Below are 27,494 nucleotides of genomic sequence, written 5' to 3'. Positions count from 1 at the left end.
ATCCATATGTGGTGTTAGGTTGGGTGGAGAAGAGGTTTGGGACTGTTGAGTTGGCGAAAGTATCTTGAAGAGGACTCATGATGATTTTTAGCTTTTCTACCACACAGAGGGAATGGACGCTTCGTACCAAGTGCCTAGGGACAAGTACTGTGACTTGCTTTGCTCCCAGGAGCAGGGCGCTGTTGAAAGGAGTGATAACTGGGGTGGGGTTAATGGGTGTAAAGTTAGTTGGTATTGCAATTTTTCTATGAAGTGTAATGAACTCACCCTCCAGAATAGTAGGTGGAAACACAGAGCTAGATAAGAGGAATTGATTAATAGGGAGGCCTTGAATGGCCTCACACTCCAGTACAGTAAGTGGCGGTGTATGCACCTCACGGTTGCGATCCGCCAATACATATTTAAAGAAGAAGAACAACAATGTTAGAGTATTTAAGCAGTTAACTGATTGTGTGTCAGTGTATGCAGCTGAGTTGATGGCCTTGATTATAGGTTTGAAATGGGTGGAAGAGGTGAAACCACTCAGATAAATGATCTGCTCTGATTCGGCTGCAGTGTTGAGTAGTGTGAAGACGGGCAGGTCGGATAGGGGAGACTTATTTGTGGAGAGGATGGTGCTGTTAATGGGATTGGAGAGGATGGGAGCGTTGGTAAGCTTTTGCTGCGTTCCCCCCCATGTGGGTGTGGAGGGTAATGAGAAGACCGATGTGGTGGCTAAGAGTGCTGTGAGGAGAGAGGGGGTAGATATTCAGGTCCCGCTGGGCCACAGGGAAGTCAAGTCCTTGATCCGGGCAAAAGGGCTTGATTCTTGGCAAAGGAAGTGGGATGCTAGTAGTAAGGGGAGGCAATTTTATCGCGTGCAACGGTCAGTAAAGGAAGAGGTGGGGAGTATGGGATGTGTGAAAGAGGAAGTTGTGTGGAGTAGACTACGGTTTGGGCACAGGTTTGAATGCCACATTGTGGATGAGAGGGAGACATGAAACAGGTCTATGTGATGACTGTTTAGTGGAGGAAACGGTGGAGCATGTGTTGATATTTTGGGAATTGTATGACGTAGATAGGGAGAGATTGTGTGAAAGGGTTAGAGAGGCTGGACGGTGTTGGGGTTCGGCTGATAACCAGGTGGCGAATCGCATCTCTGCATGTCTGGCAGACATATCAGTGTGGATGACGGATCACCACCTCAAGCTGAACCTTGGCAAGACGGAGTTGCTCTTCCTCCCGGGGAAGGACTGCCCGTTCCATGATCTCGCCATCACGGTTGACAACTCCATTGTGTCCTCCTCCCAGAGTGCGAAGAGCCTTGGGGTGACCCTGGACAACACCTTGTCGTTCTCCGCTAACATCAAGGCGGTGACCCGATCCTGTAGGTTCATGTTCTACAACATTCTGAGAGTACGATCCTGCCTTACACAGGAAGCGGCACAGGTCCTAATCCAGGCACTTGTCATCTCCCGTCTGGATTACTGCAACTCGCTGTTGGCTGGGCTCCCTGCCTGAGCCATTAAACCCCTACAACTCATCCAGAATGCCGCAGCCCGTCTGGTGTTCAACCTTCCCAAGTTCTCTCACGTCACCCCACTCCTCCGCACACTCCACTGGCTTCCAGTTGAAGCTCGCATCTGCTACAAGACCATGGTGCTTGCCTACGGAGCTGTGAGGGGAACGGCACCTCCGTACCTTCAGGCTCTGATCAGTCCCTACGCCCAAACGAGGGCATTGCGTTCATCCACCTCTGGCCTGCTGGCTCCACTACCTCTGCGGAAGCACAGTTCCCGCTCAGCCCAGTCAAAACTGTTCGCTGCTCTGGCACCCCAATGGTGGAACAAGCTCCCTCACGACGCCAGGACAGCGGAGTCACTCACCACCTTCTAGAAACACTTGAAACCCCACCTCTTTAAGGAATACCTGGGATAGGATAAAGTAATCATTCTACCCCCCTTACCCCCCAAAAAAAAAAAAAAAAAAACATTGTAAAGTGGTTATCCCACTGGCTATAAGGTGAATGCACCAATTTGTAGGTCGCTCTGGATAAGAGCGTCTGCTAAATGAGGTAAATGTAAATGTGTAGTGGGGGGAGGGAAGTGGTGTCTAGGGCTCTATTTCACTTTCTTAGAGGAACAGGACTAAGGAAGATAATTTTATGTAGTTAGGCTGTGACTGGCCTCACTCTCCAGTACAGTAGGTGGCGGTGTATGCACCTTAAAAGTCAGCTGCGATCCGCCAACCCAATCCAGAAGAAGAAGCCTAAATCAATTAAAGGTAACCTGTAGTGGACTTATGATATTTGTTTGTGTTACTTATGACCAGAGGGAGAAGGCGTTTCGTGTCACGAACTTGGGTCAAGGTCTGTTTCTTCCTTTGCTGTTAGGAATAGGGCACCATTGAAAGGAGTGATTTCTGTGGTAGCGTTAAATGTGGAGGTGGAGCAATTGAACTAGAAAATTCCTGGTGTTTGTGATGCCTGCCGTTTGGTGCGACGCAGACCCGGTGGGGAGCATGGTGAAACAGAGGAGTCATTGTCAGTCCTTTTGAGTTTTGAGTCAGAGTCTCTACCAGACAAAGTAATGTCAGGATATATCCTGTTAGAGCTTTTGTGCAGAATCCACTGCGCTGTTTCAGGTGTAACGTTTATGGTCATGTTGCAGCAGTGTGTAGGAGGGAGATTCCAAGATGTGGTAAGTGTGCAGGAGGGCATGGGACAGAGGATTGTGAAGTTTCGGTGGATAAAGTTGTGTGTGTCAATTGTGGGGGTGCTCATGTTGCTGGGGATCAGAAGTGTCCAGTTCAAGAGAGGCAGGTTGAGGTGGCTAGAGTCAGAGTAGTGCAGAGGGTGTCATATGCTGAGGCAGTGAAGAAAGTGGAGGAGGATGGGTCAAGGGTGAAGGATCCTGAGAGGATCCCAGTGAGTAGTAGATTTGTGGGTATATAAATTTTTTGGGTATATGAGATTTAACTTCAGAAGAGTTACAGGGTGTGTTGAGGGGTGGTGTCCTGTCCTCCCAGGCTGTTGGCATGGGAAGGAGAATATATGGTAAAAGTAGTGGAATGGTGTAGTGGGTTTTTAATGAGTATAGGTGGCAACTGCAGAGAAGTACCTGGGTGTATGAGATTTTACTGCAGAAGAGTTAATGGGGTGCTGATTTATATTTTTATGAAATAGTGGTATATAGGTGTAAGGTTAGTTGGTGGTGCAATTGTAAAAAAAATTTTTGGAACAGGAGTAATGAAGAGAATGTAATGTAGGTAGGCCGTGACTGGTGGCAGGTGGCAGTTTATGCAACTTTAAGATGGATGTGATCCGCCAACCCAATCCTAAAGAAGAAGAACCCCCAAAGAAGAAGAATCAGCAGCAGCACCTCATGTTGCTGGGGATCGGAGTTGTCCGGTGTGAGAGAGGCAAGTTGAGGTGGCCAGGGTTAGAGTAGTGCAGAAGGTGTCGTATGCTGAGGCATTGAAGAAAGTAGAGGAGGGTGGATCAAGGAGTAGGGTGGATCAAGGGTGAAGGATGCTGAGAGGTTCCCTGTGAATAGTAGATCTGTGCCAGGAATAGGGCAATGAGTGATAGTATGTTTCAGTAAGGTTGGCTTCTTAGCGTTCATAGCAATGGTTGTCAATTGTACCGCAGAGATGAAATGTAAGTCACAGAAAATAGATGTTGTGGTGGCAGCTGCAGAGAAGTACTTGGGGGTATGAGATTCAACTTCCTGAAGAGTTACATCATGTGTTGAGTGGTAGTGTCCCCTCCTCTTAGGCTGTTGGCCTGGGGTAGGATCAGATAGGGTTAAAGTAGTGGAATAAGGTGATGGGTTTTAATGAGTATAGGGTTTGTTGGTAGGGTAATAAAACATGTTTTTTTTTACATCTGGTTCCCCTTTCCCATTCTGTATCCTAAAGTGTAATGGATCTATTGTCCAGTTGGGGGCAGTAATGCAACATAATGGACGCCAACTGCCGTTAAACCTCACCGAAGAAGCCTCATTGTTGGGAGGGGAAATCACATCTGTCTCACTCTTGGAACAAACCAAACACAGCCAGTGTTGCCAACTTTTCAGACCCCTCTAGCGACACATTTTCAATAAAGCGACTAGCGACTTTTTCTGGTGTTATTGGAGACTGACGTGAAAGCACGTAAAGTTCTTACTCTTCTCAACGAGCTGCGGTGCTCAGGAATCTGAGTTGTGTAGTTTACGACCATGGAACAAAGTTAGCATTATGACCGGCGGGAAACTTTTAAGTTACAAACAAAAGGTAACGACCGTAAGGTTGTAAACGTGTAACGTACCTATTATGGAAGTGCTTGTACAGTAAACAAGCAAGGTAGCTAGCTACTGTAAAAAAGTTAACAAATACGAGTGTAAATAAAATACATTTTCCTGATATAATCTATATTATGCAGTGTAAGCAGGGCACGCATGCATTGTATACATTTTCCTGATATAATCTACATTATGCAGTGTAAGCAGGGCACGCATGCATTGTATAGCATTGGATGTCATCAAATCACAAATTGGTTGTTGTCTCAGCGGAGCTCCCTCCCTGTTGTTTTTGCTTCAGGGCGTCCGGTGGAGAGGATGAGTTGGGGCCGGGGAGCGAGGAGGAAAGCTGGCAGGCAGCAGCCCACCGATGTGGAGGCCTTTGACCCGGAAGTGGTTGCAGAGGTCAGAGAACTCTTCAATAAAGTCAGGACATACGTCAAACCGGCCAATGGGGAGTGGTATATCCCAGACCCCAGTGAAGCACTGAGACACCCAGCCCAGGAACACGTCCTCCTGCAGACCCTGAAGACGTCTCTAAATGAGGTGAAGAACCGACTTAGCGATAAGGATCTGGAAGTCTGGCACCAGCATACCAATTCCACAAACCGTGCTGGGAAGGTCATTGCTACTGTGCGAGCTGCCGCCAATGCCGAGATCTGCACTCAGGCCTGGTGCAAGTTCTATGAGATCCTGGGCACCTTCAACCTTCTGCCAGAGGAGGCGTTGGAGAGCGGTGAGCTGAACACTGTTCACCTGTGTGAGGCTCCAGGGGCCTTCATCACCGCTCTGAACCACTACCTCAAAACCAGCGAGCACACGCGCTACTGTGACTGGAGTTGGGCAGCCAACACACTCAATCCCTACCACGAGGCCAACGGAGGCGGCACCACCATCACAGACGACCGCCTCATCGCCAACACGCTGCCCTGGTGGTTCTTTGGCTCAGACAACACAGGAGACATCATGAGCCAGAGGCACCTGCTGGAGCTGCAGGGCTTTGTGGGTAACATGCGCAGAATTGACGTGGTGACGGCGGACGGGAGCTTTGACTGCCAGGGGAGCCCTGATGAGCAGGAGGCCCTGGTGGCGTCGCTGCACTACTGCGAGGCTGCGGCCGCACTCTTCCTTCTGGGCCCAGGCGGCTCGTTTGTACTGAAGATGTTTACTATGTATGAGCACTCCTCCGTCTGCCTGCTCTACCTGTTAAACTGCTGCTTCTGCTCCGTCAGCGTCTTCAAACCGGCCACCAGCAAGGCAGGGAACTCTGAGGTGTACGTTGTCTGTCTGCACTACAATGGTAAGGAGGCTGTGAGGCCCCTGCTGTCTAAGCTGATCCGTCACTACGGGCCGGACCTGGCTGCCCGTGAGGCCCTGTTCCCCAGCCGGCTCCTCCCACAGTCGTTCCTGGCGCAACATGAGCAGGCGTGCTCCTACTTCCATGCCCTGCAGACAGGGACGATTGGGGAAAACCTGAGATTGTTTGAGGGCCTGAATGAGAAGCAGAAGCAACGACTGGAATACATCAGGGACTGCACTGCTCAGGACTACCTGCAGCGCTTCCAGGTAAGAGTGGCAAAGTTAATTAAAGTAGATAGCGAAGCCTATAGCTTGATAAAAGTTTGCTGATGCCCTTTGACCATAGTTAGACATTATATAAAGTGCTAGGATAATGATCTACAATTTCAGAATAATTATTGATGAGTATAATATGAGATATTCAGTGACAGATGGCCATATCCTGGATTTTTCTTGTGTGGATCTTTCATTTAGTATCAGTAAATTGTTTAATACAAATACAAAGTTCTGCATAACAATTTTCAAGCCAGGCTTTCCTGTTCCTGTGTGTAGGTGAGTTCTCTGCCACGGGCCCACTGGTTGTCTCGTAACACAGTGGCCCCAGCGTGTTGCAGCGTTATGGGTCGGAGGCCCCTGGGCCAGAAGAATCAGATGGGCTCCTTTAACCAGCGGAGGGAGCTGCAGGCCCTGGGCTGGAAGGAGCGTGTTGGGAAGGGCCGCTATGCTGCCTGGGTGGAAGGGCACTGCCCCGAGGACACGGGGGCAGGCTGTGTGCTGGCAGGGCCGCTGGAAGAATGCCACATGGACACCTGGTTTGTGGTAGTGGGGGCGGCCCTCCCTGCAGTCAGGAACTCACCATTCTGTGATGGGGGTCTGTTGAACCACCTCAATGAAGCCTTGGAGCAGGCTTCCCTAGGCTCAGGCATGGACGGGTCAGCTGCCTGGACTCTGGTCCCTCCCTGTAGCTCCTGCCCAATGGTTGGTACCTCCTCCATCCTCTCAGAGGTGGCAGCCCTATGTGACATCACTCCCTGCAATGGCGAGGGAAACAGAAAGTGCCTAGTCTTTGGCAGAGCGTCGTGGTGGGGGGATTGTGAGGAGCAGGCTGGGGGGTTGGTGCTGGAGTTCTGTTCGGAGCCGTCGTTCCCACCTACGGGGCGCACTACTCTGCATGACGGGGAGCCGCAGTATCAGAGAGACCTGCTGGACTGCGTCCTGCTCTCCCTGCACCGCATGGGACCCGGCAACGCCCTCATCCTGCCCCTCCTCTCCGCCTTCACCCGCGTAACCGCGGCAACCGTCCTTTGCCTCCACCTGTCCTTCCGCTCCGTCACCTTCAGGTGTCCTTCTCCTCCAGGTGCTGCGGGGGCGGTGCTGGTATGTGTGGGGTTCTGTCCAGAGGCTGCCGCTCGACTCCTTCCCCACCTCAGTGACCTGCAGGAGCGTATGGGCTGCCTGGCCAGGGAGGAGGAGGACACTGACAGTCTGCCTCTTGGTGGCCAGAGACAGCTACTGCAGTTTGTTCCCATGGAGGAGCTGCTCAAAGGAAAGCTGGCAGAGTTCCTGTGGACCATGAACTCTGCCATCGCCCGTCAACGGCTGCACCTGCTCATGCAGGCTTAGCTGGGTTCAACAGAGGGGCTCTCGGGTGTATCGTAACATAGCCTTGTCCGAAAACAAGCATTGACTAGATCATTTCTCTAGCCCCTACCCCATCAGAGTTGACAGATCTGAAGGAAGTGGATGGGTGGAAGCAATATGGTGGAAGCTCCCCCTAAACTTAATCCCATCCGGTCCCTTCAGATCTGTATCACAGAAGTGGGAACGGGGTGTTTTCAGACCTTGCAACTTTCATTATTTATTATTATTTGTTCCCTGTTTTGATGAAAAATTAGAGGCAAGCAATGCGGTAAAGGAAATCTATTTGATATATTTTGATTGGTGCTGTGATGATCAGACATTGATCAGACATTGAAGGCCTAACTGACCTTTTTGAACAATTAATCTGTTCAAATTAGGACAACATTTGGTCACATTTCCCTGGGTCTCTGAACTAATGTCTTTTTAGGACAGCACAATGATTCCTGTACTGCTAATTCAAGTTATTTGAAGTAAAAAATACATTTGTAATAGTTTCACTATTAAAAATAAATAAATTATCATGCAGTTTGTTAAGAGTTAAAAAGTATTTTTGTGTCATTTTCCTGAAACTGTCTAACCAGAAGTGACTAAATACACTATATGACCAAAAGTATGTGGACACCTGCTTGTCGAACATCTCATTTTAAAATCATGGCCATTAATATGGAGTTGGTTCCCCTTTTGTTGCTATATCAGCCTCCACTCTTCTGGGAAGGCTTTCCACTAGATGTTGGAACATTGCTGCAGGGACTGGCTTCCATTCAGCCACGAGCATTTGTGAGGTCGGTCACTGATGTTGGGCAATTAGGCCAACATCAGTCACCGTTCCAATTCATCCCAAAGGTGTTCGATGGGGTTGAGGTCAGGGGCTCTGTGCAGGCTAGTCAAGTTCTTCCACACCGATCTCGACAAACCATTTCTGTATGGACCTTGCTTTGTGCACGTGGGCATTGTCAGGCTGAAACAGGAAAGGGCCTTCCCCAAACTGATGCCACAAAGCTGGAAGCACAGAATTGTCTAGGATGTCATTGTATGCTGTAGCGTTATTTCCCTTCACTGGAACTAAGGGGCCTAGCCCGAACCATGAAAAACAGCCCCAGACCATTATTCCTCCTCCACCAAACGTTACAATTGGCACTATGCATTGGGGCAGGCAGCGTTCTCCTGGTCCTGTTCTGTGAGCTTGTGTGGCCTACCACTTCGCGGCTGAGCCGTTGTTGCTCCTAGACATTTCCACTTCACAATAACAGCACTTACAGTTGACCGGGGCAGTGCTAGCAGGGCAAAAATTTGACGAACTGACTTGTTGGAAAGGTTGCATCCTATGACGGTGCCACGTTGAAAGTCACTGAGCTCTTCAGTAAGGCCATTCTACTGCCAATGTTTGTCTATGGAGATTGCATGGCAGTGTGCTCAATTTTATACACCTGTTTGAAACGGGTGTGGCTGAAATAGCCGAATCCACTCATTTGAAGGGCTCCACATACTTTTGTGTATATATAGTGTAGATTGCGTGACTGTTTTTACCTGGGGACTGCTGTGAAGGCTATCAGTGCATGCACTGTTTCACTCTGCAGTGGTTTGAAGAAAATGTAGTCTTGCCTCTACTGTATCTAGACTTAGACCCCTTGTACACCTGGTGTTATATAAAAAATTAATGCCTGATCATATAGGATCTTATGTCCACAGCACAGCTGTCCTTGAAGTGTGTCTCTTATCAGTCTTGTTTGCATTTTTATATGTTTTTTTGGAATGATGCATCCTCTAGAACAGGTAGCCTATGTGGTCAAATACTTTATTGAAGAAAATGGTGGGACCGAATGTTGTGCTTTGGCTTTTGGGAACATGCTGTGCAAGCCAATGTGTGGACCCTTGGCTCTTATGGTTGTGTACATGAAATAATGTATTTATCTATTGGTTTTGTACACGTTTCGTTTGTCTTTGAAAAATACATTATATTTGTATATTTAAGTGCTGTTGAATATTTGAAGATATATATTTTTTGTGCAGGTGGTATTCCCTCAATAAAAAAGATGGTTGTCTTCACTGAATTCTTAACTCATTTTGCCTTACTTTAGTCTTCAGTGAACAGAAACAGAGGAGAGTTAGATTATTTATTTTCAAGATATTCACAACAAAGAGCCTGGAACACAGCCATTTGTGAAAACCAAGAAAAGTCTTCATTAGCAGAAGCTGTCAGGACAATCCTGGTGTCTTCTTCAGCAAGAGCCTTCAAAGGTTTACCGAAGCGAGTGAGAAAACCCCCAGGGGTGCTCTGTAATGAACACAAGCTGCTGAAATCAGGGTAAAGAAAGATACTGGGAGACGATTCCTCTTTCTCTTTGTTACGCTCTGAATTTGTTTTTATAAAACCATCTAAAAGCACAATAAAGCAAACTTCTGAGCCAAAGCCCTGAGCCATGTTTATACAGTACCAATGTACTGTCAGTAGATGTTATAGGTAGATGAGGTATGATAAGATTAAGTGATGAACAAATCTTTGTATTACAGTAGGTGAAGTGAGGAGAAAGGGAGAGTGTTTATGAGGCGCTGTATTTGTTCCAGTGAGATTGTATCATCTGAAAACCAGCCGTTCCCCAATGTGCTGATTAATACTTTTCCAGTCTGTGTGTGTTAATTAGGCAGCAGTCAGGAGGGAAACAACTGAAAGACAGAGTATTGGAGAAGACGACAGTGAGGCTTAAAATGCCTCAACAGCAAAGGGTCCCTGTCAGCTCAAGAGGAATAGACGCAGATTGCATTTTTAGTCATCTCATTGTTTCACTGATGACCTCTTCTAATCCCTGTGACTGCTGTTGAACACATTCAGTTTGTCATTTTCACATTCTTCCTCTACCTCTCACACGCTCTCTCTCTCTGTTCCCCCTTCTCTTTCTCAGCCCCCCTCTCCTCCCCCCTCCACTACAAACTAATCTCAGTTGATTTCCATAGCTGTGGAGTGTAGTGCGATTTAAGGAATAGTTTTAATGGAACCATTGAATGATTCCAGAGTAGAATCCCTGCTTTCGCTTCATTTAAACAAATCCACTCACCATCTGTGAGTGAGGGTAGAGATGGGGTTTGGAGAGGGGGGAGAGTAGCCGAGTTATGTAATATCTGAACACCTAGCATATCCCCCAGCAAAATTCACACGCCAGCGACTACTAATGAAGGACTGAGCAGATGTCTGGATGAACAGAAAATGAGAAAAGGAGAGGGAAACAATCCACCCCTCTGCAGGTTCACTCAGATCAGAATGTGTGAGAGAGTGTTGAGGCAACAGCAGGACAAAGAATAGTGTTTGTCTTTTTCTATGTCTGGTTTATCAGAATCTTGCTGTGTGGATGAGGCTAAATGGTGAACCCTATGATGGATGGCTAATGTTCTACAGGGTCACACACACACTTTAAGCACTGACACCTGGAATAAGGTCATTACCCACACATTGCCTTTGCTGAATAAATCATAGTTTGAATTACACAAACATGCACATGCATACACACAGACACAATAACAATAGCTTGGAGAGTTTGAAAGGCATCGACTGAACATGGAAAAGCAATGTCCATTTGATTACATTATGTCTGTGTGACTGTGAGATTACTGATTAACTTCTGTCTGTGTAATATACTATAGATTCATTTATGATAGAGAGAGTGTGTGTGGGTAAACGAGATAGATGGCAATGAGTTATGATAGGCTTAAATTGGTGAGAGCGATAGAGATTGATCAAGTGATTGGGTGACATTTACTGTAAATGTAATCCCTTTTCAGTGCTCCCAATTTGTTCCTCTGTCACTGCTCTGTCTAATCCCAATCTGTACAAACACACACACACACACACACACACACACACACACACACACACACACACACACACACACACACACACACATGCTCGTTCAAGCTACACCCACATCACAACTGCTGCTACCAGACTCTTATTTACTATTGTTAATAATCCACCATTTAAAAACGTGCCCCCAATCCCCCCTTCCCTGATACGTACATGTGTAAATATTGGACTATAAATTGTGCCTTCCTGTATTAAAAAGTGTATTCTATTCTACTGAGCCATTTACTTTATGTTCATATTCTTATCTTTGTAGCATTGTCGAGAAGGAACCCTGCAAGTAAGCATTTTGTTGAACGGTGTATACAATGTGTATCCTTTGCATACGACTAATAAAACGCAAAACTTGAAACACACACACACACATACTGGATGTTTTCTATGAACCCTGACTCTTACACACTGAATGGATGAACCCCTTCCCCAGCCCGCTTCTGAGGATGGATGGTCTACACAGGTAGCATGATTCCAGCTACATCACAATCTGTGGAAAGCTTCTCCTTCCATGTGTCACTCCATCCATCCAGGAGTGAATCCAAATAAAGATCAGGGATGTAATCACTTAACACCAGAGAGAAAGGCCAAAGGTGAACTGGATGGAGTGGAAAGGCAGTCCTCTTATAATAATAATAATAAATAATTATGGGGGGAATGTGTTGCATTGAAGATGGAGGGGTTTGTGTGGGGGAATACGCTCTGCAAATCCCACCCTACGCCCCTGTGATGTTGTCCACTATGCCCCAGGTCTGCCCAGGTTATACATGTGTGTCGATTTCAGCCATTGTGAGAAAGGAGGTATTTACTTTCTATGGGATGTCTCCAACCCTGGCTATAATAACAGACTGACATTGACATGTCATAGTGACAGTGTGTTGGACATAAATGGTTTACAGTGACAGGGTTTTCGAATGATAACAGTATCAGCGTGTTTGGGTTTTAAGTGTCAGAGTTTGTTTGTTTGGAAATGATGGATTGGTGAAGTTCTGCGTTTTGGGAATGATGGAGTGTGGCTGGTATCCCCTGAGACAAACTATCACACTGAGACACATTGGGATGCAGAGACTTGATATAAACGCCAAAGAGAAGGAAAGAGAGGGAGGGAGTACAGAGAGAGGAAACGAAGGAAGACGAAATTAGGGGAGATGCATGGAGGATGGAGGGACACATGGAAGGAGAAGCTTTCCACAGATTGTGGAAGGAGAAGCTTTCCACAGATTGTGATGTAGCTGGAATCATGCTACCAGTGTAGACCATCCATCCTCAGAAGCGGGCTGGGGAAGGGGTTCATCCATTCAGTGTGTAAGAGTCAGGGTTCATAGAAAACATCCAGTATGTGTGTGCGTGTGTTTCAAGTTTTGCGTTTTATTAGTGGTCCTCTGTGGTCCTCTGTAGCTCAGCTGGTAGAGCACGGCGCTTGTAACGCCAAGGTAGTGGGTTCGATCCCCGGGACCACCCATACATAAAAAATGTATGCACGCATGACTGTAAGTCGCTTTGGATAAAAGCGTCTGCTAAATGGCATATTATTATTATATTATGCAGGAAGAGAGGGAGAGAGAGAGTTTAAAGAAAGTGAGGCGCGTGGAGAGGTTTGTGAGACCCAGTTGTTCTGCTGAGCCCATTCTGTTTTCTCCCGAGATGCTTGCTGCAGGCAGAGCCTTCTGAAAGAGAACTGTGAGAGCAGCTGTGTGAGGGGCTGGGACACTGTACTGTTCACTCTACAATAAACATGCAAATAGGAATAAATATCGAATAGAATAAAATAGAATAGAAATCATAAATGGCAAAGACTGGTAATCAGGTCAGGCCACGAACTGCAGTAATTAAAAAGCTGATGTGCAGGGGGGCTTTAGTCCTTACTGAGGTGTCTTACAGTATGTGATTAACCAACCAGCTTGTTGGGTAAATGAGGAGGGCACTCCTGTGTATTGGTGTAGTTGCCCCTGTTATGTCATTGATTAACGAAGGAGTCCTGTCCAGCCTCATAAAGTTGCTATGGTAATAAACATATAGGGGGTGAGTGGGGGGGGGGTCTCCAGCCAAATCAAAGACTGACGAATCAGATGAGAAGGGGAAGGGGTGTGAGGGTATGGGGGGTCACAAATCTCTCTGGATGGCAGGTGTTTTCCATCAATAAACATCAACAACAAATTAACCACTAACTCCTAGTCTGAGTTGGAATATCCATCTTTGTCGTTACATGAAAATATTTAATTCTGCCCCCCAGTTAAACGGCTGGTTTTATGGACTGAGTATGCTGGACGGTCTATACAGTGGCTTGCAAAAGTATTCACCCTCCTTGGCATTTTTCCTATTTTGTTGCTGTCACGACTTCCGCCGAGGCTGCCTCCCCTGCTTGTTCGGTCAGGCTTCGGCGTTCGTCGTCACCGGAGTACTAACCACTGCCGCCCCAATCATCATATCAATTGTCTTGTCAATCACACACACCTGGTTCTATTCCCCTAATTAGACCATGTATAAGTGTTCCCTCTGCCCCCTTGTCCTTGTGGGTAATTTTTTTTTTTTGTGGAGGTTAGTAGCTCGGTGGAGCGCTTGTATTTGGTATCGACGGGAGTATTTTTCCCGTATGCCTTGTATTTTCCAGTGCACCTGTTTTGTGCCCTGGAGTGTGTTTGACCCATTTCTGCGTAAACCTGTATTTTTCAGATTAAAGACTGTTTCTGTGATTTACCCTCCTGCGCCTGACTCATTCAACACCACCTTATCACAGTTGCCTTACAACCTGGAATTAAAATGGATTTTTGGGGGGTTTGTATCATTTGATTTACACAACATGCCTACCACTTTGAAGATGAAAAATATTTTTTCTTGTGAAACAAACACTTTTACAAGGCATTGTATATTGCTGACTCCAGATGGTCTATGCCTTTGTCTCTTTAAAGTGTTATTTATCAATGCTGTATCTCTTCATGTATTTACATTCTGTCTTTCATTTGCTGTATTGAACAAATGAGGCCTGTGTGTGTTCGTGTTTCCTAAAGATTTGAATTAAGCGTTTACTGATTTAATTAACATTTCTCCCCTAATCTGTGCTGATGTGACAAGTTGTCTGTGTGTGTGTGTGAGAGAGAGAGAGAGAGAGAGTGTGTGCACTTGAAAGTGTGCATGGTGGTACACAGAGCAGTCCCATAACACACGCAGTGCCTTAGATTAACTTCTGTCCTGGTTCTATTCGGGAACAGAGACAAATATTTGGGAGTGAAATTCAAACACTCTTTAACAACCCACTGGAGCCTGCATAGTCTGACACTCGAATACTCTACTGCAGTTATCACTCTTAAACTCTCTCCCATCAACATAATGGAGATGCTTCAGTGTTTGTGTATATGATTAGATGAGAAATGGGACTGGTGGGACTGGTCTGAGGTCAGTCTTCTGTATTTATGATCTCTGTGCTGTGAGCTGGAGAAACTGACGCAAACACCCCTCTCAGTTTTATTGCAGTCTTTCTCCTTCTCACATGACAATTTACTTTCATAACTCAGTCAGTGTGTGATAAATGGATGAATGTGCAGCTTTGATGATGTGTCTGTAAATTCCAATTCTTCCTTTCCCCAACCTGTGTTGAGTGTGTTCATTGTGTTGTTATATGGCTGGATTGTATTTCCATTTCTCTTGGTAAGTGGAGGCCTTACACTCCCCTTGCAGTCAGGGTGGTGATTGTATAGGCCCCAGCCCAGCTCAGAGTGAGGGTGTGTGGGTCGGGGTCACTATGTGGCTTTTCTCTTCCTGTAACTGTAAAGTGTAAACTAATGCCATGAAGCCTCTCTCATGCATTACAGTGTGGCCATTAGTGCGCTTATTGTCCCTGTGTGAGGGGTCTTTTATTCATGCTTTTAAGAGCTCCAATTGGGCTCCATCAATTGACAGTACTTCAGTTTCCATGGAGCCGCAATACTTTTTAATTTCCTCACGCCTCTCATTTATTCACCCACTCCTTTACTTCTCGCCCTTTGCTATAAGCGCACGTGACAATGAGAAATCGTTACCATTGATGCAGAGGCGCCTATTTATAGAGAGGGGATTTTCTGATCCCAAAAATGGTTTGGAGTGAGTAATCCCCTTTGATGTGAGGCCTTGCTCACACTGGCCCAGATCAATGCGCTCAATAGGCCTATGCATAAAGTTCCCTATAGCCTATGCTTTATGGCAGGTAGCTTAGTGGGTAAGAGCGTTGTGCCAGTAACCGAAAGGTCGCTGGTTCTAATCCCCGAGCCGACTAGGTGAAAAATCTGTCGATGTGCCCTTGAGCAAGGCACTTAACCCTAATTGCTCCTGTAAGTCGCTCTGGATAAGAACGTCTGCTAAATGACCAAAAATAAATAAATAAAATAATGGCACTACTAAGCACATCACTTGTCCTAAATTCTTGAATATACACTCTGAAACGTGGTTGGTTATTTCATGACAGGAGTATGACTAATGTAATGGCACAGGCCACATGGAAAGTATTCAGACCCCTTGACTTTTTCCACATTTTGCTACGTTACAGCCTTATTCTAAAATGGATAAAAACAAAAATTTCTCATCAATCTACACACAACACCCCATAATGACAAAGCGAAAAAAGGTTTTTAGAAATTTTTGTAAATGTATTAAAAATATAAAACGGAAGTACCTCATTTACATAAGTATTCAGCCCCTTTGCTATGAGACTCGAAATTGAGCTCAGGTGCATCCTGTTTCTATTGATCATCCTTGAGATTTTTTATTTTTTTTTTTTTTAGGGGGTAGATCAGCTTTAATATTGCAGATAGATTGTAACTTCCATCAATGTAATTGTCTGCATCATGTTTCTACAACTTGTTTGGAGTCCACCTGTGGTAAATTCAATTGATTGGACATGATTTGGAAAGGCACACACCTGTATATATAAGTTCCCACAGTTGACAGTGCATGTTAGAGCAAAAACCAAGCCATGAGGTCGAAGGAACTGTCCGTAGAGCGCCGAGACAGGATTGTGTCGAGGCACAGATCTGGGGAAGGGTACCAAAACATTTCTGCAGCATTGAAGGTCCCCAAGAACACAGTGGCCTCCATCATTCTTAAATGGAAGAAGTTTGGAACCACCAAGACTCTTCCTAGAGCTGGCCGCCCGGCCAAACGGAGCAGTCGGGGGAGAAGGGCCTTGGTCAGGGAGTCTGACAGAGCTCCAGAGTTCCTCTGTGGAGATGGAAGAACCTTCCAGAAGGACAACCATCTCTGCAGCACACCACCAATCAGGCCTTTATGGTAGAGTGGCCAGACTGAAGCCACTCCTCAGTAAAAGGCACATGACAGCCAGCTTGGAGTTTGCCAAAAGGCACCTAAATGACTCTCAGACCATGAGAAACAAGATTCTTTGGTCTAATGAAACCAAGATTGAACTCTTTGGCCTGAATGCCAAGCGTCATGTCTGGAGGAAACCTGGCACCATCCCTACGGTGAAGCATCGTGGTGGCAGTATCATGCTGTGGGGATGTTTTTCAGCGGCAGGGACTGGGAGTCTAGTCAGGATCGAGGGAAATATGAACAGAGAGATCCTTAATAAAAACCTGCTCCAGAGTGCTCAGGAGCTCAGACTGGGGCGAAGGTTCACCTTCCAACAGGACAACGACCCTAAGCACATAGCCATCTGTGTTTTTGTTTTGTTTTGTTTTTTACATATTGATAGCCCGAGTCGTTCAGGGAATTCGGGACATGGGTGACTAGTTAACGTTAGTTTGGCTCTCTCTGAGTGTTCGTGCCGTTCGTGCTGCGCCTAGTTAGCTAGCTGAGTTAGTCTATTCCTAGAAAACATTGAACCGCAGTAGTTTACAACAATTATAGTTTCTGAGGTGGAAGTTGGGAGAGTTATATTTGGGAGTTGTGGTGAGGGAGGCCCCCCTCTCTCCTTTCCCAGATGTTTAGTTCATTTCATTCCGATCTCCTCTGCATTATTGTAGCCATTTGCTGCAGCCTGTCAACTATGCCTCTGCCTATCCCTGTTCTCTCCTCTCCGCACAGGCTACACAAACGCCTCACACCGCGTGGCTGCTGCCTCTCTAACCTGGTGGTCCCTGCACGCACCACTCACCTGGAGTTCCAGGTCTCAAGCAGCCTCTGGAACTGCCGTTCTGCTGCCAACAAGGCAGACTTCATCCCAGCCTTTGCTACCCTCCAATCCCTCGACTTCTTGGCGCTGACGGAAACATGGATTACCACTGAAAACACTGCTACTCCTACTGCTCTCTCCTCGTCTGACCATGTGTTCTCGCATACCCCGAGAGCATCTGGTCAGCGGGGTGGTGGCACAGGAATCCTCATATCTCCCAAGTGGACATTCTCAATTTTTCCCCTAACCCATCTGTCTATCTCCTCATTTGAATTCCATGCTGTCACAGTCACTAGCCCATTTAAGCTTAATATCCTTGTCATCTATCGCCCTCCAGGTTCCCTTGGAGAGTTCATCAATGAGCTTGACGCCTTGATAAGCTCCTTTCCTGAGGATGGCTCACCCCTCACAGTTCTGGGGGATTTCAACCTCCCTACGTCTACATTTGACTCATTGACTCTCTATGTCCCCTATCCTCTCGGCCGGCTCGGTCCTCCCCTTCAGCTCCGTGGCTTGATGACTCATTGCGAGCTCACAGAACAGAGCTCCGGGCAGCTGAGCGGAAATGGAAGAAAACTAGACTCCCTGCGGACCTGGCATCGTTTCACTCCCTCCTCTCTACATTTTCTTCATCTGTTTCTGCTGCTAAGGCCACTTTCTACCACTCTAAATTCCAAGCATCTGCCTCTAACCCTAGGAAGCTCTTTGCCACATTCTCCTCCCTGCTGAATCCTCCTCCCCCCTCCTCCCTCTCTGTGGATGACTTCGTCAACCACTTTGAAAAAAAAGGTTGACGACATCCGATCCTCGTTTGTTAAGCCAAATGACACTGCTGGTCCTGCTCACACTGCCCTACCCTATGCTTTGTCTTCTTTCTCCCCTCTCTCTCCAGATAAAATCATGCGACTTGTGACGGCAGGCCGCCCAACAACCTGCCCGCTTGACCCTATCCCCTCCTCTCTTCTCCAGACCATCTCCGGTGACCTTCTCCCCTACCTCACCTCGCTGATCAACTCATCCTTGACCGCTGGCTATGTCCCTTCCGTCTTCAAGAGAGCGAGAGTTGCACCCCTTCTCAAAAACCAACACTCGATCCCTCTGATGTCAACAACTACAGACCAGTATCCCTTCTTTCTTTTCTCTCCAAAACTATTGAGCGTGCCGTCTCTAGCCAACTCTCTTGCTATCTCTCTCAGAATGACCTTCTTGATCCAAACCAGTCAGGTTTCAAGACTGGTCATTCAACTGAGACTGCTCTTCTCTGTGTCACGGAGGCTCTCCGCACTGCTAAAGCTAACTCTCTCTCCTCTGCTCTTATCCTTCTAGACCTGTCTGCTGCCTTTGATACTGTGAACCATCAGATCCTCCTCTCCACCCTCTCCGAGCTGGGCATCTCCGGCGCGACTCACTCTTGGATCGCGTCCTACCTGACCGGTTGCTCCTACCAAGTGGCGTGGCGAGAAGCTGTCTCCGCACCACGTGCTCTCACCACTGGTGTCCCCCAGGGCTCAGTTCTAGGCCCTCTCCTATTCTCGCTATACACCAAGTCACTTGGCTCTGTCATATCCTCACATGGCCTCTCCTATCATTGCTACGCTGACGATACACAACTCATCTTCTCCTTTCCCTTCTGATAACCAGGTGGCGAATCGCATCTCTGCATGTCTGGCAGACATATCAGTATGGATGACGGATCACCACCTCAAGCTGAACCTTGGCAAGACGGAGCTGCTCTTCCTCCCGGGAAGGACTGCCCGTTCCATGATCTCGCCATCACGGTTGACAACTCCGTTGTGTCCTCCTCCCAGAGTGCGAAGAGCCTTGGCGTGACCCTGGACAACACCCTGTCGTTCTCTCTGCTAACATCAAGGCGGTGACCCGATCCTGTAGGTTCATGCTCTACAACATTCGGAGAGTACGACCCTGCCTTACACAGGAAGCGGGCGCAGGTCCTAATCCAGGCACTTGTCATCTCCCGTCTGGATTACTGCAACTCGCTGTTGGCTGGGCTCCCTGCCTGTGCCATTAAACCCCTACAACTCATCCAGAATGCCGCAGCCCGCCTGGTGTTCAACCTTCCCAAGTTCTCTCCACGTCACCCCGCTCCTCCGCACACTCCACTGGCTTCCAGTTGAAGCTCGCATCTGTTACAAGACCATGGTGCTTGCCTACGGAGCTGTGAGGGGAACGGCACCTCCGTACCTTCAGGCTCTGATCAGTCCCTACACCCAAACGAGGGCATTGCGTTCATCCACCTCTGGCCTGCTGGCTCCCTTCCTCTGCGGAAGCATAGTTCCCGCTCAGCCCAGTCAAAACTGTTCGCTGCTCTGGCACCCCAATGGTGGAACAAGCTCCCTCACGACGCCAGGACAGCGGAGTCACTCACCACCTTCCGGAGACATTTGAAACCCCACCTCTTTAAGGAATACCTGGGATAGGATAAAGTAATCATTCTAACCCCCCTTACCCCCCCTAAAAACAACAACAAAAAAAAACATTGTAAAGTGGTTGTACTACTGGCTATAAGGTGAATGCACCTATTTGTAAGTCGCTCTGGATAAGAGCGTCTGCTAAATGACGTAAATGTAAAAAAAAAAGCCAAGACAACGCAGGAGTGGCTTCGGGATAAGTCTCTGAATGTCCTTGAGTTGCCCAGCCAGAGCCTGGCCCAGCCAGAGCCTGGACATCTCTGGAGGGACCTAAAAATAGCTGTGCAGCGACGCTCCCCATCCAACCTGACAGAGCTTGAGAGGATCTGCAGAGAAGAATGGGAGAAACTCCCCAAATACAGGTGTGCCAAGCTTGTAGCATCATACCCAATAAGACTCAAGGCTGTAATCGCTGCTAAAGGTGCTTCAACAATGTACTGAGTAAAGGGTCCTAATACTTATGTAAATGTGATATGTCTGTTATTTTTTTATTACATTTGCAAAAAAAATTAAAAACCTGTTTTTGCTTCGTCATTATGGGTATTGTGTGAAAAAAACAATTTAATCAATTTTAGAATAAGGTTGTAACGTAACAAAATGTGGAAAAAGTCAAGGGGTCTGAATACTTTCCAAATGCACTGTATTATAAGTATGGAAACTTATACATAATTATCTGCACCATTTTGAGAACGAAGAATTTTAACACAGCGAAAATAACTATTCAATTAATATTCAAGATGGCCGCCATAATTCAATAAAGCAACTATAGTAGTCAGCCGTGAGAGTAACGTAGGTTATTATATCATGTAACAACTATAAAAAACAGACATTAACATGTGTATCTTTTATTTCTAATAGACCCAGTTGAAAATTCAAGATGGCAGATTTTTCAAGATGGCCGCCATTGAAACTTTTAAAGAGAGTAAAGGAGGCCACCCTTGCGGTGGAGTTTTCAGTGAAGAGGCAGACAAATGGATCCAGTGCAGTACCCGTGATGAGGGCTTTTATAAGTGAAATCACAGCAGCAAAAACTGTACACTATGTACATCTATGTACAACAAAATAACAAACAGGACATAGACTGTCAGGTAACATAAACTGGGGGAAAACAAAGTAAATTAAAATATAGTAGAACTCTCTAAATTAACCAGGCCTCAATCATGCCTGTAGACTGACAGCATGGCACCATACCTCTGTCTGGCCTAGACAGAAATGACAAGGTTTAAATACATTTCAAACATGGCATTCCCCTGGACCATACCATTCTTAGCCAATCAGAAATCACTTGTAGAATTAACTTTTTAAAAAGGCATGAAATGCACAATAAACATATTCCAGCAATAAGTCAACCATTCCTAAATACATAGACACTTCAATCATAGTGTTTTAACAAGCATGAAACATACAGTGGATTCAGGGTAACATTTCTCTCACCCCTGGGATCAGCCAAAGGGCATGGCATTACACATACATATTCAATAAATAAATGTGCATTTCATAAACAATAAACTGCTGCAATTTCTGGTTATTTATTATGTCAGGTCAGGATATCAGGCACAGACTGACCCAGCTCTGTGACAAAGCGCCAACATATTTAGCCGCCTCACAATCACTTAACATATCAGGATAACAGGAAACTCCTCAATTTGGACAGTTTATAATTTAGTCAAAAGCATATAAATCCAAATGCATACTCAATATTAATGACAGGTCTATACAATGGGAATAATTGATCTGTAAAGGATCAATATCATTTATAAACCAAATAAACAGGCACAGGATTTACTGGGATTACCAATGAGCGCATATCTGCCACACGGTATAATCCCACCAGATAGAGTTCTGTCTTTTTTATGCCTTTGAGAGGGAAGCTCCACAAGTCCTCACAATCATCGTACTTGTTTGATGCTGAACATTGTGTTCATTGCTTCCTCTTCTCTGGGCAGAACCATACCCACAACTGTGGCTGAAAACCATTCAACAGTGGCACCCTCCCGACACTGGTGCATCACCTTCCTCCCAACCAACTCCTCCAACCTAGAATGAATAAATTAATTTATAGGTCAGGCTAGGTCAGGCCGGCCGGCCAGATAGGTCCTTCCGGCCACCTGGCCAGATAGGTAGGCCTGGTTGGCCGACCAGCCAGATAGGTCCAGATAGGTCCGGTCGGCCGGCCTTCCAGATAGGTAGGTCCGGACGGCTGGCCGGCCAGAGAGGTACGGTCAGCCGGCCGGAGGACCGGCCAGTTACGTCAGGCCAGATAGGTCCTTTCAACCAGCCGGCCAGATAGGTCCAGTCGGCCAGCCGGCCAGATAGGTCATGCTGACCAGATAGGTAGGTCCGGTTGGCCGGCCAGCCAGATAGGTAGGTCCAGCCAGATAGTTCCGGTGGACACCCCTTTAAATGATGTGGACAGCCCTTCAATTTAGTGGATTCGGCTATTTCAGCCACACTCGTTGCTGACAGGCGTATAAAATCGAGGCAGGCAGTGACAACAGTTTGGGGAAGGCCCTTTCCTGTTTCAGCGTGACAATGCCACCGGGCACAAAGTGAGGTCCATACAGAAATGGTTTGTCGAGATCGGTGTGGAAGAACTTGACTGGCCTGCACAGAGCCCTGACCTAAACCCCATCGAACACCTTTGGGATGAATTGGAACACTGACTGCGAGCCAGGCCTAATTGCCCAACATCAGTGCCCGACCTCACTAGCGCACTTGTGGCTGAATGGAAGCAAGTCCCCACAGCAATGTTCCAACATCTAGTGGAAAGCCTTCCCAGAAGAGTGGAAGCTGTTATAGCAGTAAAGGGGGGACCAACTCCATATTACTGCCCATGATTTTGGAATGAGATGTTTGATGAGTAGGTGTCCACATACTTTTGTGCAAATGACATGTTCATCATCATAAAGGCTGAAGTGATCTGTATGGAACAGTATCAGATGGAAATATAAATAATACAAAAACACATAATCATTTATGTATTTGCACATCATGCAGCACTACAACGAGCCCCTAATCCATTAGAGATATTAATACGCAAATAGTATTTATTGTCTTAGTGCCTTCAGAAACTATTCACACCCCTTGACTTTTTCCACATTTTGTTGTGTTACAGCCTGAATCTAAAATTGATTTAATTGAGATTTTGTGTCACTGGCCTACACACATAATGTCAAAGTGGAATTATTTTAAATATTGTTGTTAAAAATTAATTAAAAATTAAAAGCTGAAATGTCTTGAGTAAATAAGTATTCAACCCCTTTGTTATGGCAAGCCTAAATAAGTTCAGGAGTAAAAACAAGCCACATAATAACATTTACGTCATTTAGTGACTTACAGGAGCAATTAGGGTTAAGTGCCTTGCTCAAGGGCACATCGACAGATTTTTCACCTAGTCAGCTCGGGGATTAGAACCAGCGACCTTTTGGTTACTGGCACTACGCTCTTACCACTAAGCTACCTTCCGCCCCAAGTTGCATTGACTCACTCTGTGTGCAATAACATCGTTTAACATGATTTCTGATTAACTACCTCGTCTCTGTAACCCACACACACAATTATCTGTAAGGTCCCTCAGTCGAGCAGTGAATCTCAAACACAGATTCAACCACAAAGGCCAGGGAGGTTTTCCAATGCCTTGCTACGAAGGGCACCTATTGGTAGATGGATAACAATTTTAAAAAGCAGACACTGAATATCCCTTTGAGCATGGTAAACTTATTAATTACACTTTGGATGGTGGATTAATACACCCAGTCACTACAAAGATACAGGCGTCCTTCCTAACTCAGTTGCCGAAGAGGAAGGAAACCGCTCAGGGATTTCATCATGAGGCCAATGGTGACTTTAAAACAGTTACAGAGTTTAATGGCTGTGATAGGAGAAAACAAAGGATGGATCAACAACATCGTAGTTACTCCACAATACTAACCTAATTGAAAGAGTAAAAAGAAGGAAGCTTGTACAGAATAAAAATATTCCAAAACATGCATCTTGCTTGCAATAAGCCACTAAAGTAAAACTGCAAAAAATGTGGCAAAGAAATTAACTTTATATCCTGAATACAAGTGTTATGTTTGGGGCAAATCCAACACAACACATCACTGAGTACCATTCTTCATATTTTCATGCATGTTGGTGGCTGCATCATGTTATGGGTATGCTTGTAATTGGTAAGGACTAGGGAGTTTTTCAGGGTAAAAACAAACGGAATAGAGCTAAGCACAGGCAAAATCCTAGAGGAAAACCTGGTTCAGTCTGCTTTCCAATAGACACTGGGAGACAAATTCACCTTTCAGCAGGACAATAACCTAAAACACAAGGCCAAATATACACTGGAGTTGCTTACCAAGATGACATTGAATGATCTTGACTGGCCTAGTTACAGTTTCGACTTAGTTCATCTTGAAAATCTATGGCAAAACTTGAAAATGGCTGTCTAGCAATGATCAACAACCAACTTGACAGAGCTTGAAGAATTGTAAAAAGAATAATGTGTAAATATTGTACAATCCAGGTGTGCAAAGCTCGTAGAGGCTTACCCAGAAAGACTCACAGCTGTAATCGCTGTCAAGGGTGATTCTAACATGTATTGGCTCAGGGGTATGAATACTTATGTAAATTAGATATTTATGTTTTTCATTTTCAATAAATTTGTGAACATTTCTAAAAACATGGCTTCATTTTGTCATTATGGGTTATAGTGTGTAGATGGGTAAGACATTTTTATTTTTTAAATTCAGGCTGTAACAACAAAATGTGGAATAAGTCAAGGGTTACGAATACTTTCTGAAGGAGCAAAACTGAAATAGCCCATCATTTATTTAAAATGTGGTCAATGAACGGGTCACATAAGAAATTGAATTCTTGTTCATGGCTGTTTAGTAATGAGGGTAAGAGAATACTACTGTGCCCCACAGAGTTCTACGACTAGCTTATTGTTTTTATTGTAGGTTTATTTTGAAAACATTTCATAACGTTGATTGATAGAAAAAAGCGCAAGAAAACATTTATCTTCCCGCACACACATCCAATTCTCTGACTATCAACGCAGCTATCGACACAGGAGTGCATGTGAAATGAGGTCGTGAGCCGAAATGAGGGGCGGACACGAGGGGCGGGAAATCAGAACAGGGGAAGCTCTCCTGATGGATGAGACACCTGAAAATTGTCTTTCTTCATATTTGACAGTCAACAGCATATTCATCGGGACAAAGTTTTCTAAATAACATAACAACTACTACATATTCGCCATCTGCGACACTGTAAAAAACGCTTCACTAGTCACTACAAGCGAGAACTGGGCAGCATCCTCGAACGCTGCACCTCTGGAATTTCATTCGTTAGCTAAACTGCTAGCTCTGAGTTTCATGGTGGCAGTTTAACGGGACAGTACATTTTCTAGTTGAAATCTGCAGAATATTAAACATGAATGTGGGTGAATGTATATGTACATACAAAGTAAATATGCTACAATTCAATAATAACTCGACAATCAGGAACTTCAATTTCCGTGGTGTTTTTTCGACATCTTCTCTTTAAATTACCACAGAAAAATATACTTAAAAGATTGGCGAATTGGGGTGATAGGAACAAGAAGCTGGACTTCCGTACATTCAAATGACATTTAGATCAAGTTGATGATGATTTATCCAAACCCCAGGAACAAAAAACTAGAAATGCATCTCCAAATTGTAAAATTAGCAGAGATTAGATGAGAACGGCGCGGCTGAAGGCGGCACGTACTAGCTCCAGTTACAATGAAATAACGCACTTACAGTAACAACATAGTCAAATACAAGTTAACAAAGTACCAACACACCGATGAACACTGTCGTGTATTTTAATGTCATAATAGCGAGAAAAGGGTGTTTTTAACATTGATGAAGTAGTATCCTCTTGAGCAAAGTCGTATTTTCCTGCGTTCTAAGAGCAGTGTATGAACTATTGTGGGGATCTAGATGTGATGCCTAGCTTAGAAAGAATGCATTAATGATTAAACATAATAGGTTTGTACTGTACTGATATAAATTGTTTCACATAACAAGCTGTGATTCATGTGAGGAGCTGTTAGGGAGTAGGGGGAGATAAGAACTTGTGTCTCAAATGTCTCACATACACGAACACTGTCTCTTTGTTAAACCGCGCTCAAGGACATGTGTACTGCAAAAGTGCCGACTCTCTACAGGTTGTGATGATAACAACTTATGCCTGGCAACAGTGTGCAACAGTGAACCGCCAAGGGGCTGGGACCAGCCTGTGCGCCAACGATTGGCTGAGTAAGTCTAAACCACGCTCAGTCTCTACTCTGATTGGCCAGCAGGGAGCGGGAACTATCTCTGTCAGAGTATTTGAAGAAAAACTTAGAACAATGGATCAGTTCTCTGAGTGCCCTGCGTGGTATTTCAGTGGACCCGTATATACGAACATCATATTTACCATTGAAGTGTTTTGCATTAGTTAAAATACTAGTCTATTTTAGAAGACGTGTATTGACCTCTTTTGTTCCTAATACCAGATTTGAATTGACGCAACTTAACACTATATATATATATATATATATATATATATATATATATACAGTGCCTTCGGGAAAGTATTCAGACCTCTTGACTATTTCCACATTTTGTTACATTACAGCCTTATTATAACATGTATTAAATTGTCGCCGTCGTCGTCGTCTCTCCCCCCCCCTCTACACACAATACACCATAATGACAAAGCATAAACAGGTTTGTAGAAATATTAGCAAATTTATTACAAATAATAAACAGAAATATAAAATGTAGATAAGTATTCAGACCCTTTACTCAGTACTTTGTTGAAGCACCTTTGGCAGCGATTACAGCATTGAGTCTTCTTGGGTATGATGCTACAAGCTTGGCACACCTGTATTTGGGGAGTTTCTCCCATTCTTCTCTGCAGATCCTCTCAAGCTCTGTCAGGTTGGATGGGGAGCGTCGCTGCACAGCTATTTTCAGGTCTCTCCAGAGATGCCACCACCATGCTTCACCTGGATGGTGCCAGGTTTCCTCCAGATGTGACGCTTGGCATTCAGGCCAAATATTTCAATCCTGGTTTCATCAGACCAGATAATCTTGTTTCTCATGGTCCGAGTCCTTTAGGTGCCTTTTGGCAAACTCCAAGCGGGCTGTCATGTGCCTTTTACTGAGGAGTGGCTTCCGTCTGGCCACTCTACCATAAAGGCCTGATTGGTGGAGTGCTGCAGAGATGGTTGTCCTTCTGGAAGGTTCTCCCATCTCCACAGAGGAACTCTGGAGATGGGAGATGCAGTTTTAAGAAGACAAAATGCAAATAGTCCGGGTAGAAACATCTCAAGGATGTTCAATGGAAACAGGATGCAGCTGAGCTCAATTTCGAGTCTCATAGCAAAGGGTTTGAATTCTTATGTAAATAAGGTATTTCTGTTTTTAATTTTTAATACATTTGCAAAAAAAATCTAAAAACCTGTTTTCGCTTTGTCATTATGGGGTATTGTGTGTAGATTGCTGAGGATTCTTATTTTTTAAATCCATTTTAGAATAAGGCTGTAGTGTACCAAAATGCGGAAAAGGTCAAGTGGTCTGAATACTTTACGAAGGCACTGCATATTTACATTTTAGTCATTTCTCAGACGCTCTTATCCAGAGCGACTTACAGTTAGTGCATACATTATTTTTCATACTGGCCCCCCGTGGGAATCGAACCCACAACCCTGGCGTTGCAAACACCATGCTCTACCAACTGAGCTACATCGCTGCCGGCCATTCCCTCCCCTAACCTGGACAACACTGGGCCAATCGCCGCCTGCAATGACAGAGCCTGGATTCGACCCTGGATCTCTAGTGGCACAGCTAGCACTGCGATGCAGTGCCTTAGACCACTGCGCCACTCGGGAGTGGCAAGAAAAAGTATGTGAACCC

General features: G+C 45.5%; 1 protein-coding gene across 1 annotated transcript; it reads left to right on the top strand.

The window, feature by feature from the left end:
• Nucleotides 1-4,119: 4,119 nt before the first annotated feature.
• Nucleotides 4,120-7,853, top strand: LOC121540915 (cap-specific mRNA (nucleoside-2'-O-)-methyltransferase 2-like). The gene is made up of 3 exons (XM_041850059.1): nucleotides 4,120-4,251; nucleotides 4,558-5,822; nucleotides 6,108-7,853. Exons 2-3 carry the CDS (start codon nucleotides 4,575-4,577, stop codon nucleotides 7,176-7,178), a joined length of 2,319 nt encoding a protein of 772 aa, XP_041705993.1. The 5' UTR covers nucleotides 4,120-4,251; nucleotides 4,558-4,574; the 3' UTR covers nucleotides 7,179-7,853.
• Nucleotides 7,854-27,494: the final 19,641 nt, after the last annotated feature.

This window comes from Coregonus clupeaformis, unplaced genomic scaffold (genome assembly GCF_020615455.1).
Source record: "Coregonus clupeaformis isolate EN_2021a unplaced genomic scaffold, ASM2061545v1 scaf3645, whole genome shotgun sequence".
NCBI classification, from domain to species: domain Eukaryota; kingdom Metazoa; phylum Chordata; class Actinopteri; order Salmoniformes; family Salmonidae; genus Coregonus; species Coregonus clupeaformis.
The sequence above is the reverse complement of the archived record's forward strand: the minus strand, read 5'-3'. Positions and strand labels throughout refer to the sequence as shown.